The 12994-nt window shown below is 48.9% G+C and overlaps 1 protein-coding gene across 1 annotated transcript in view; it reads left to right on the top strand.

The window, feature by feature from the left end:
* The window catches only part of CHST13 (carbohydrate sulfotransferase 13), a 28200-nt gene extending 15672 nt beyond the window's left edge, over positions 1–12528 (top strand). Inside the window, exons 2-3 of the mRNA XM_059161939.1 lie at positions 3890–3969; positions 8924–12528. Of these exons, the coding sequence (XP_059017922.1) occupies positions 3890–3969; positions 8924–9769 (926 nt within the window). The 3' untranslated portion in view covers positions 9770–12528. The remainder of the gene's footprint in view (positions 1–3889; positions 3970–8923) is intronic.
* Positions 12529–12994: the final 466 nt, after the last annotated feature.

The following is a 12994-nucleotide window of genomic DNA, read 5'->3' as shown; positions in this document are numbered from 1 at the left end:
GTGCCACTAGGCTTAGCATTTTTTTTTGTTTTTTTTTTTCTTTTTTTTTTGACAGAGAGATCACAAGTAGGTATAGAGGCAGGCAGAGAGAGAGAGGGAAGCAGGTGCCCTGCTGAGCAGAGAGCCGTATGTGGGGCTCGATCCCAGGCCCCTGAGATCATGACCTGAGCTGAAGGTAGAGGCCTAACCCACTGAGCCACTCAGGTGCCCCTCTAGGCTTAGCTTTTAAGGAATTGCCAAACTGTTTTCTGTGGCAAAATATCTCTATTTTTACGTTCCCACCATCAAAGTATAAGGGCTCCAATTTTTCCACATTCTAACCAACACTTGTTTTTGTCTTTTTCTATTATAGCCATCTTGGTGGGTGAGAAGGTGTGTCTTAAGGAGGTTTCCTAACAGCTAGAGATGTTGAGCATCTTTTTATCCATTATCGGCAATTTGTATATTACTGGAGAAATGTCCATTCATATCCTTTGCCTACTTGAAAAGTTGGGTTATGTCTTTTATCATTTGGTCATAGACACTCTTTATATATTCTGGATACTAGTCCTTTATCAGTTATATCATTTGAAAATAATTTCTCCAAGTTGGCGGGTGGTCTTTTCACCCTCTTGATGGTGTCCTTGGAAGCAGAAAAGTTTTTGATGTTGTTATAGTCAAGTTTATCTATTTTTTCTTTTGTTGTTTGTGCTTTTGATGCAATATCTATGAAATCACTGCCAACTCAGAGATCATGGAAATATATGTCTATGTTTTCATTATGAGCCTTATATCTTTATCTCTTACATTTACGCCTATGATCCATTTTGAGTTAGTTTTTGTATATGGTTTGAGGTAACGGTACAATTTCATTCTTTTACATATGGATATCCAGTTTATCATAAAGACTATTTTTTCTCTATTGAATTGTCTTGGCACCCAATAAAAAAAATCCTTAGATCTTAAATGTTTGTTTCTGAATTGTGAATTCTATTTCATCAGTCAGTATCTCTCCTATCCCAGCACCACATAGTCTTAATTACTGTAGCTTCATAGTAAGTAGGTGAAATTAGGAAGTGTGAGATATCCAAGTTTGTTCCTTTTCAAGATTATTTTGGATATTCTAAATCCCTTGAATTGTCACATTAAGTTAAGGATCAGCTGTCAATTGTCAACAACTGTAAATCTGCAAAAAAAAAAAGACAGCTAGGGGGACGCCTGGGTGGCTCACTGGGTTAAAGCCTCTGCCTTCGACTCAGGTCATGATCCCAGTGTCTTGGGATCGAGCCCTGCATCAGGCTCTCTGCCCAGCGGGGAGCCTGCTTCCTCCTCTCTCTCTGCCTGCCTCTCTGCCTACTTGTGATCTCTGTCTGTCAAATAAATAAAATATTAAAAAAACAAAACAAAACAAAGACAGCTAGGGTTTTTAATAGCAATAGTATTAGTAATCTGGGGAGGACTGCCACCTTCATGACATTAAATCTCCCAATCCATGAACATGGGATATTTTTCCATTCATTCAGGTCTTCAATTTCTTTCAGTGATGTCTTGTAGTTGTCAGTGATAAGTCTTGTACTTCATTTGTTAAATTTAATCCTTAATATTTTATTCTTTTTAACTATTATAAGAGGAGATTTTTTGTAATTTCGATTTCAAATATATCATTACTAGTATTTAGAAATACAATTGACTATTGAATATTGATCTTTTATTCTACAATCTTGCTGAACTCATTTATTAGCTCTTAGCTCTAATAGTTGATGGATTCTATGTATTATAGAATATATACATATATATTATGGTGGATTCTATATAATCTATGTATATTCATGTTATCTACAAATAGACATAATTTTACTTTTTCTGTTCCAATCTGGATGCCTTTTCTTTCTTTTTCTTTCCCAGTTACCCTGGCTAGAACTTCTAGTACATTGTTGCAAAGAAGTGGTAAAAGTGGGCATCCCTTGTTTTGTTCCTGATCTTAGAGGTAAAACATCTGGTTTTTCACCATAAAATATGTTTTTCCTAGATGGCCTTTATCAATTTGAAGAAGTTCCCTTCAAGTTCTAGTTTGTTTAGTGTTTTTATTATGAAGGGTATTGAATATTGTACTGTACTTTTCCTGCATGTATTGATAATTATGTGGGTTTTTTCTTTTACTCTATTAATATGGTAGTGTATTACCTTGATTGATTTTTTTTTAAAGATTTTATTTATTTATTTGACAGACAGAGATCACAAGCAGGCAGACAGGCAGGCAGAGAGAGGGAGAGAAGGAAGCAGGCTCCCTGCAGAGCAGAGAGCCCGATGCGGGACTCGATCCCAGGACCCTGAGATCATGACCTGAGCCAAAGGCAGCGGCTTAACCCACTGAGCCACCCAGGCGCCCCATCCTTGATTGATTTTTGTATGTTGAATCACTCTTGCACTCCTGGGGTATATATTACTTGGTTATATATAACCATTTCATATGTTGATAAGTTCAGTCTGCAGTATTTTTTTTATGTTCATAAGAGATACTAATCTGTCATTTTCTTTTCTTGTGATATCTATGCCTGGTTTTGATATCAGGGTAATACTGGGCTCATATAATGAGTTAGGAGATATTTTACACCCCCAATTCTGTTTTGTTTTTTTGAGAGGGGTAAAGAGTTTGGAAGAGATTGGTTTTAATTCTTCTTTAAATACTTGGTAAAATTCACTAGTGAATCATCTGATTCTGGGCTTCTCTCTCTCTCTTTTTTTTTTTTTTTACATTACTACTTCAGTGTATGTATACATATTATCATACATTGCATTATTATATATATTATTTTACACTGCATTATTATACATATTATTATACAGTACATTATTACACATATACATTATACATAAAATGGTTCTATGTCATTGGGATTTTCTGTTTCTTTTTGAGTCAATTTCAGGAATCCTCATCTTTTTAGGAATTGTTCATGCCTTTCTCATTTCTGTAAGATTCAATTATAATGGTTTCTCTTTCATTCCTGTTTTTAGTAATTTGAGACTTCGTTCTTCTTGGTTGGTCTGTCTACCTGAAGGTTTTCCAGTTTTGGTGATCTTTTTGAAGACTGCATTATACTATAGAAAAATGTGATCAAGAAGCAGAAGATCATGAGCCTATGCTTACCTAAATCAACTACATTATGTTAATGGAATATGTAGGAAGATATTCCTTAAAATGCCTTTAGAGTAAAAGAATAAATTTAGTAAGCAGAGTTTTCGGTAATTTTAGGAAGATTGAAGAGTGCAGCAGCGAGACAGACAGATTGTATCCCTGCACACTGTCTTCCAATCTGGGAGACAGTGAAACCTGCATTTACCACCAAGTGACATATACATTGGCCAAGGAATTACAGGCTGCTGTAGGAGTCCATGGAGGTCATGTGACCTGGTGGGCTGTCACTGGAGAACCTGCAGCTTGGCTGTGCTACCTCTATTGCTACCCAGCTCTTTCTGGCTGCCCACACCCAGGATCTCGGGAGGCTGCAATGCCAGCCATCTTGGTGAGCCCCTTAGGGCCCCATGGATATGGGGCTGATAGGCATGGAGCATGAAATGAAGGCAGATGGAGATGGGTAAGTTTGGGTGGCCAGGTCTTTACCAGTAGGCTGTGGGCTGAGTTCCACCTTTCTTCTCATCCCTGCCTACCTGGTGTCCTCCAGCTCTGAAGGCGGGGGGCAACATGGGGCAGGAACAATACCAAGTATCCTGCCCTGGTGGATTAGGGGGCCTATCAGTGGCCCACACCCCATCAAGCTTCCTGGAGGCAGGTGAGACACAACAGGGAAACTGAGTCCCAGAGGTAGATCAAATGTGCCTAAGGGAGTTGGCTAAGTCCCCCAAGGGCTACTGCCAGCCCAACTGATGTCTCTTTCTTTATGCCCCATAGCATTTGAAAACAGCTTGGGCTCTGGCTGGCTTGGTGGGAAGAGGAGGAGTCCCCTGCAGATGCTTTATGACTTGGACCAGGTAGGTGGACAGACCCCTATCCAGTGATGCCTTCCTCTACCTCCAGCCACAGGAAACTGAGAACTGAGTTTCCAGTGTAGACCTTCCCTTGGGATTAGAGCCCACAGTTGGACTTAAAGAGGCTTCCTCTGCAAGTCAAGGCCCTGTGCAGAGAGGAAAATGCCTGTGACAAGGGCAAATCTTAGTACAAGCTGAGACCTGGTCTCCACCCACCCACCCACCTACCCTCCTACCCATCCACCATCCACCCAACAACAGGCTGAAGTCACACTGTGCTGGGTACTCTGCCATGTGTTGAGGATATAAAAGAATAAAGGACCTTCAGGAAGTTGATAGTCTAGTGGGGAGACAGGAATTAGGTGACCCCCCCCCAGATCTTAATACCTGCTGTGATAGGGAAACATGCAGGGAGCCCTTGCCTTCTTGCTGTTCTCAGGCACTGGGACCAGGAGGCTTGCTGTCTCAGGCATTCCACTTCTGCTGTGAACCATGCATAGCCCAAACACACACACAGACCCCACTGAGATCCACAGGCCCCTGGCTCACACACATATCAGCAGGCACGAGGAGAGGCACCCATTCAGACAGCATGTATAGAGCACCTACTGTATGCAGGCTGTGCTCAGGATGCTGCTGATCCAGTGGCAAGCAGGTCAGCTGGGTCCCTGACCTGTGTAGCTGACCTTCTCAGGTGAGGAAGACATCATCCTATCATTGCCATCTGCACTAACCTGTGGCTGATTTGCATCTAAAGGGGCAGTACAAGGTACAACAGGAGATTACTGGGAGGGTCCTAGTTTAGATCAGGGAGAGAGATCCTCTCCAAGTAAGGGATGTTGGAGCTGAGACTTGCTGGGAAGGAGTTAAGATGCAAAGAGTAAGGGGGGCTGCATGCCTGGCGGTGGACAGATGACAGAAGAGGATGTGAGGCAAGCCAGGAGTGGGCAGCAGTTTGGCAGGGCCTGGCAGGTGGGACAAGGGCCACAGGGAAGTCAGGTTTCGAGCTGGGAAGAATGATCAGACAGGTTGGGTAGGTAGTTGTACACTGAATCCCAGAGGGCTGAGCCAAGGGGGTCTGTGGAACTTCTCTGACCCACGCCCTTGGATTGCAGTTATGGAGGCCTTGGTTCAGAGAGGGTAACAGGCTTGCCCTGGGCCACACAGCAAGCTGAGGGCAGGCCAGGCTCTCAGCAGGATCCTGGTTCCACTAGTTCCATAGGCTTCTGAAGGGTAGATGGGGCTGGCTCAGCCCCCTCACAGCCTGAGTTCCCACTGATTGTTGGGTGTCAAGGCCCTGGGAGCTTAGCACCTTGCAGCTGGAGAAAAAAAGAGTAAAAAAAATAATCTGGCCAACAACGGCTAACTGTGTACCAGAGAGTCTAGTTCAATGAACTTACTTAGTCCTCATGGCAACCCTATAAAGTGGGGATGTTGGTATCCCTGTTTACAGATGAGGAAATTGAGGCACAGGGAGGCCAAGGGTACAGAGAAGGCCACAGAGCTCATAAGGATTAGAACCAGGCTAAGAATCCAGGCAGCCAAGTCCAGTCAGGCAGGGAGAGATGAGGATTGTAGCTGCAGGGTTTGTTCCTGTACTGGTGGGCATAGCCCAGCTTCTGAGTCCTAAGGGACCTGCATTGGGAGTCCCAACTCCCCTACTTGAGAGAGCTATAGGCAACTTATTTCTTCTAAGCCTCAGTTTTTTTCATTTGTATGGAGATAGTACTGTCTTGGTATTTATGGGGCTCCAAGCAACAGAAAAGCTGACTTTAAGCCATTAGGACAGTCAGTGTTTACTTCCCAAGATGCTCAGAAATCAGCAGCCCTTGGTACAGCAGCAGGATGTTGCCCAATATCACCCTCTGAATGTTGACATATGGTATATCTTGTTGCTTCACAACTCCAAGATGACTGCCAGGGCTCCAGACATCTCACACGATGGTACCCCAAGCAGAAAGGGAGGGGCTGAGGCAAAGATTTTTTTCCTTCAGGAGCCCTCTCTTTTTGTACTGAAGGTAAGTCTTTTCTGGGAGACTAGCAGACATCCCTGTACATCTCCTTGGCCCAAACCAAGCCACATGCCCACCCCTGGACCCATAGCTTTCATGAAGTTGTGTGAGGCTGCTATGACTGGTTCTTCCCCAAGGCTCTGCACATGACCGTAAGTGGGGTCTGTTGGCAAGGAAGGAGGGTGACTGACAGTTGGGTAGATGGCCAACTCTCCCTGTGACAAGAAATATGTGGGAATGTCTGGAAGCTGAAAGCAGACCTTGGCTGTGGGGCCACTAGATACAGCCTTCTCCTGGCACCCATGTAGAGCCAGGCTTTTGAGGCCAATCCTGTGAGTTTGCCTTAGAGGGAAGGGAATCCTCCTAGTTCTCTCACACCCCTCACTGCTCTGAGGTTGGCAGCCAGCGCTCAGTGAGATTTTGAAAAAGGAAGATAAGCACATGATAGGGCATCCAACCCTTCAAAAGAGTGCATCCAGTGAAGGGTAACTTCCCTTCCCACCCTGGCCCTGGTTACCCCTGCAGGTGACCAGTTCATTCCCTGTGTGCCTTTCCAGGCATGTGTGTAGTGTCCAATGCTGTCAGGTGCTTAGATACTTTTCCAGCATCATACCTACATGTATATATGTCCTCTTTTTTTTCTGCTTCATGTTCAGATTGAGACAAATTCAAACACATACAGAAGTAAAATGTACAACGAACCCCCACATTCCCGTAACCCAGTTTAAACAGTGATCAAATCTTGTCCAATCCTGTTTCATCCAGACCCCTCTCCCTCCCTTCCTACCTGGGCTTATTTGGAAGCAAATCCCAGCCTTGTTCATTACATGACAATTTCAATATACATCTAAAAGAGAGGCTCCCAGGGCACCTGGGTGGCTCAGTCAGTTAAGTGTCCAACTCATGATTTTGGATCAGATCATGATCTTGGGGTTATGAGATGGAGCTGTGCATTGGGCTCTGATCTCAGCAGGGCACTGCTTGGGATTCTCTCTCTCTCTCTCCCTCTGCCCCTCCCCACCATGCTCACTCTCTCTTCCCCCCTATTCTCTCTCTCTCTCTTTCTCTGAAATAAATAAGTCTTTAAAAAAAATTAAAATATGAGAGGCTCCCTACAACCTATCCTTTCTGAAACATTTTTTTTCTTTCTTTCCTCACCCTTTGTAAATTGAAAGTGTGACCCGTCAACTCTTGTTTTGTACTTCAGCTTTTATCACTAGCAGGATCTTGGATTTCTGCAGTATACTTTTAAAGGCATGAAAAGCTCAAGTGAGCACCACCTCACACACAGACATATTCTTCCCCTTCCCACCCAACAACAGCAGATACTCTTACATGGGCATTGGACCAAGTGCCCCACCATTTCAGATGCTGCTTTGTCCTTCCCTGAAATGGAAACATAAGGCTTTTTATCATAACTGGGATATAATTCACATACCACAAAATTCACTCTTTTAAAGTGTACACTTCAGTAGTGTGTAGTGCACTTACAAGGCCGCATAGCCATTACCACTCTCTAACTACAGAACACTTTCATCACCCACAAAAAGAAACCCAGCACCCATTAGCAGTCCCTCCCCCTCCCTTCCCACCTGCCCCTGACAACTACCAGTCTACTTTCTGTCTCTATGGATCTATTCTGGACATTTCATGTAAGTGGAATCCATCATACAACATGTGGCCTTTTGTGTCTGGCTTCTTTCACTTGGCAGGCATAATCTTTTTATTAGGGTGCATCAGAACTTCATACCTTCTATGGCTGGGTAATATTCCCTTTTATGGACAGACCACATACTATGTATCCAGTCATCATTGGATGACTGTCCACCTGGACATTTGAGTTGTTTCCACCTTTTGGCTATTATGAATAAGGTTGCTGTGAACATTTATGTACAAGTCTTGGCCTGACATATGTTTCTAGTTATCTTGGGCATATACCTAGATGGATCATCTGTTTGTTTTGTTTTTTGAGAAGTGGCCAAACTGCTTTCCACAACAGCTGTATCATTCTACATTCTCACCAGCAATGAATTAAGGTACCATTTTCCCATGTCCTCCACAATGTTTTTTTATTATTATTATTATATCTTGAGGCAATTTTGAGAAATTAAAAACACTTTTCCTAAGAAGTCTTGGATGAAAATCAGGAAGAGGAGGGGCGGTGGGGTCTTGGAAGTGGAAACCCTGTTTGGTGCAGAAAGGACTTGAAGGAAAGGAGTCACCATTCTGTAGCTTGGATCTTAGCACCGCTGAGACAGGCTGGGAGGGGCTGGCCCAGGTATACTAATACCACCTAATTTATAGAGTTGTAAAGTGCACGGTGAAGTGCCTGGCATACAGTAGGTGCTAGATAAATAGTGGATGTTAGTATTTCACAGAAGAGAGACAGGCTTCAGAGAGGGCAAGTTTTCTGCCCAGCTACTGAGGTTAGAATTTGTTGGTGGGGGAGAAAAATCAAGATCCAAAGGAACATAACAATTCCTAAATACAGAATTCGCTAATTTTATTATTGAACAAAAAAGTCTCTCAGTAGCTTACAGGTGGCTGCATTTCTCAACTCTTTATGTGGAGTTAACACTGTTCTTATACACGATCTCGCTTTTAGTAAACAGTGAGCAGATATTCAATTTGTGCCCATGCTCACCATTCTGATGACTTATTAATCAGGCTTACTCTGACACCAGCATATGCATTACCAGGACCTCCTTGGTCCTGAGTGTCCAACCCTATTTGTCACATCCTTCCATCTGCCTCAGTGAGGTTAGAGTCGCACACACACACCCCAATTCTGGCCTACGGCAGATCCCTGGGTCCCAAATCACAATGATGGGTGGCAGTGCCGGGGTTCAAATCCCCTGTTCCTTCTCCAGGAGCTGGTGGGCGCAGGGCCTGCAGCAATGACCCCACCTTCACTCCCCTCCCCCCACTTCCGCTGTCGCCTACAGGGTCCGAGCTCCGCCTTGGCCGAAGTGCACCGCCAGCGGCGGGACCTGCTGCGCCGCGCCTGCAGTCGCCATACGCGCCGGCAGCGCCTGCTGGGGCCCGAGGACCTGCGGCACGTGCTGGTGGACGACGCGCATGGCCTGCTCTACTGCTATGTGCCCAAGGTGGCCTGCACCAACTGGAAGCGCGTGCTGCTGGCGCTGAGCGGCCACGCCCGAGGCGACCCGCTTGCAATCCCCGCGCACGAGGCGCACGCGCCAGGCCGCCTGCCCTCACTGGCCGACTTCAGCCCGGCGGAGATCAACCGGCGGCTGCGCGCCTACCTGGCAGTCCTTTTCGTGCGCGAGCCCTTCGAGCGCCTGGCGTCGGCCTATCGCAACAAGTTCGCGCGGCCCTACAGCGCGGCCTTCCAGCAGCGCTATGGCACGCGCATTGTGCGGCGCCTAAGGCCGCGTGCGCACCCCGACGCGCTGGCGCGCGGCCACGACGTGCGCTTCGCTGAGTTCCTGGCCTACCTGCTGGACCCGCGCACGCGCCGCGAGGAGCCCTTCAACGAGCACTGGGAGCGCGCTCATGCCCTCTGTCACCCGTGCCGCCTGCGCTACGACGTGGTGGGCAAGTTCGAGACGCTGGCGGAGGACTCGGCCTTCGTGCTGGGCCTGGTGGGCGCATCCGGCCTGCGCTTCCCGGCGCCCCCGCCCCGGGCCAAGGGGGCTGCCGCCCGCGACCTGGCCGAGCGCCTCTTCCGGGACATCAGCCCCTTCTACCAGCGGCGCCTCTTCGACCTCTACAAGATGGACTTCTTGCTTTTCAACTACTCTGCCCCTTCCTACCTGCGGCTGCACTAAGCCGTGGAGCCTCTACGGGGTCCGTCACACCAACCGATGCCCCGGGGTCTCAGGTGGGGCCGGACAGTGTGCGTGCTGGGGCTGCCTGCCCGGACTCAACTCTGAGCACCACGGCCCCCCCGCGTTTCCCTGCTTGGCCGGCCCTCCGGGGCCTCCATCCCACCTGGCCAGGTTTGGGTGCCGCCCACCTCAGACGGCTGTACACCCGTCCCTGCCGGTCACTTGATGCTTGCTTCCTCTAACTGCGCCATTTGGCAGGCACTCCTCCAGACCCCTGGGTGGGGAAGCATTGAATTACTAGTATTTTTTTTTAACTTGTGAGAGACCATTTTGGCAGGGGCCGGTGGGGGGGTGGTGGTCAGCTTTGACCCCAGACCTGTTTGTGGTGCAACAGAGCAGAATGCTGGTTTAGTGCCATCTGCGGCCTCGCCTGGCCCCTGCCCTGGCACCGGACAGCCGTAACCCAGGAGGAAAGCCCTGTGTCTTTGGGTTCAGGCTCTGGCCCTGGAGCCCACCCTGAGCTGCCTTCCACTCTGCCTGTCATGGAGCGGTGCTGCCCTCCCCCGTGGCTGGCCCCACCTTTGATCTCCATCTGGCCAGATCCTAAGTCTTCCGTGTGTGCCCACAGAGCCCAGAGTGCCCGATGGTGGCAGGTGTTAGAGGACCTTGGTGAGCTGGGGAGCCCATGTTTTTGAAATGTTTTGTTTTGTTTACTTCTGACATTTTGGAGTTTCTCTGCTTTGTTTTGCCATTTGCTCTGCTACTAAAGGTGTTGGATCTTGGGCATCTCAACAAACCTCCACGCCTCAGTTTTCCTTTGCTGCGAAAGGGCACAAGAATGCCGGCTGGTCGCAAAGATCAGATAAGAGAGGTGGAGAGTCTGGCTTTCCTTCACAGCAGCCCACATAGGTGAAGGGCTCTATGGGGGTGGGGTGGGGTAAGGGGCGGGTGCACCATGACAAGGGGTGCTAAATTCTGGCTGGAGGTGCAGTGGTGAAAACTCTGGGGGGGGGGCAGTGGGAATCTGACCTTTCATTCTGCCTGGGCTAAAGATAAAAGCCGAAACCAGCTCAGTGGAACCCCGGCCTCGGGCTGCCTCCCACCCTTCTGTGGGTGTGTGGGTGTGGCAGTGAGGATACCCCCTTGTGGCTTTGGGAAGACAGCCAGCCATGGGAGTCCCCTAGGAAGGACTGAATGTCCCCTTAGTGACTGTTTGGATATGTGGTGTCCTTTCTCAGTTTCCCTGAATGTAAATCAAAATGCAAGAACTTTGGGAAGACCAGGGCAGGATATGCCTGAGGCTTTGAGAAACAGAAATCAGAGCACAGCTGAGGAAGGGCAGCTTGGCAGGGCAGAGGCCAAACCTGGGCTGTGGTGCCCCCACACCCTGTGGTGAGAGCCCACGAGCCTGGTTATAGGACCCTACTGGCCTGCGAGGGCCAGGCTGGCCAGGGACTGGCAGGTCAGTCCCATTCATGTCTGGGCCTTTGCTGATGTAGTTACCCCTGCCTGCAATGGATGCTTTCCCTTTCCAGTTCTAGGGCTCCTCCTTCTCAGAAGCCTGCGGAGGCCTTCATGGACGCTGTGTCCATGGGGTCTGCCAGCAAGGGTCAGTGATGGCCGACACCTGTGGACCTGGGAAGGGGCTGCCCCAGGGCTCCCCATGAAGACTCACCCTGCTGGAGAGCGGTGGAAAGCCCAGGAGGCTGAAACAGCACCAGGATGAGGGGGGAGGAGCCAGGCCTGTGACACACCTGGAGGCTTGTTCCCATGCTCCCTTATATGCCATACCCACAGTGTGTCACGTGCCACCTCACAGTCAGTTGTTCCACACACTTCCATGACACACACCTTTGTTCCAAGCTCCCTCAGTGCCCACGCAACCTGTTTGCTGAAGTTATTACCCATCCAGTGCCCACCCCCCCCCCCCAGGTCGTCACCATTAGAAGTCACCCTCTGGTTCTGCAATCACAGCACCTGCTGTCATGTCCTTCAGCGCCTCCTGCGTCCTGAAGCTTGTCACATTTACACACACTCCCTCATACTGCACACCCCCCATTGATGGCACTTGATGTCACACCCTCTGTTGTGAGTACGGGGGCCACACGCCAGGCCCCGGGGCTGAAGGCGCCTCTTCTCCCTCGTGTGGGTCACAGGGAATTCCTCCCACTCTGGTGTCCTCTGACCGCCTTCCTCTCCGGCTGGCACCAGAACGTGTCTGTCCTCACAGGTCACAGGCTGACTGCCCGCCCCTCAACAGCAAGGTCCCAGGCGGGTCATCAGATGGGCGGAGGAAGACAGGGTCTCACGTGACCAGCTGGACAAGACAAGAGGGGGTCTGGAGGGGTGCCCACCCGGGCACCCTTCAATGATTTATTCTACTAACAAGCTCTCCCCCACTTCCTGAAGGAATCAAGAGCGCAAACTGAAGGTCACTTGGCATTTTAGCTTACTGGCAGCTGTCTTCCATTTCGTGGTTTTCCATCTCAGAGCTGAGGGGTGCTGGCCAGCAGCCTCCCCAGCAAGGAAAGGACACTGGTGGATTGGGTTACAAAGACTGGTTTAAAATGTTTCAGTGTTCTGCTGTTTTTGGCTTTGTCAGGAAAATGTTTCCCAGATTTTTGTAGTTATGGTGTTGGTTTTTGTTTTGTTTTGTTTTGTTTTTCAGTTTTCTGTGGTGGCTTTGTCATCCAGGCAGCTTCCTGGGAGGCAGAGTTCCATGATTTAAAATTTTGCTAAAATAAACCCCTGATTCTTTGTCCGAATGCTGCTTCATGCATTATTCAGCTTGGGTGTCTCAGCCGGCTGCATCTGTCAGCCTCGGCCACTGGCTGCATAGTCTTGGTGGGTGAAGGTGGAGGAGGCCAGGCCTAGAGCTGCTCAGCCTGCCGGGCTGCTACAGCTCCCCACGAGGTCCCTGGGCCAGGGGTCGGGGTGCCGCCCTTCCCTGTGGGGCTGGGGACCTCTTCCTGGGGTGCAGGCACTACTGTCTGTGGCGAAGGCTCAGTGACAGTGACAGATCATCTGGGTTCTCTTTACGCAGCAGGAGATGGCCAGAACAGCTCCCCCATGGAGCCATTGGGGGCAGAGGTCCCTTCTCTCCCATGGCTCCCCCACCCCTAGGCTGTATGTAGCCCTTCTCCACATGGTCCATGCAAGTGAGCCATTCCCTTCCCGGGCAGCAGAATGTTGAAGACACAGACTGTGGACTGTACATTCCAGAGC

The sequence above is a fragment of the Mustela lutreola genome, chromosome 2, assembly GCF_030435805.1.
Source record: "Mustela lutreola isolate mMusLut2 chromosome 2, mMusLut2.pri, whole genome shotgun sequence".
Lineage (NCBI taxonomy): Eukaryota > Metazoa > Chordata > Mammalia > Carnivora > Mustelidae > Mustela > Mustela lutreola.
Note: the sequence above shows the minus strand (reverse complement) of the source record. Positions and strands in the feature narration are given on the sequence as shown.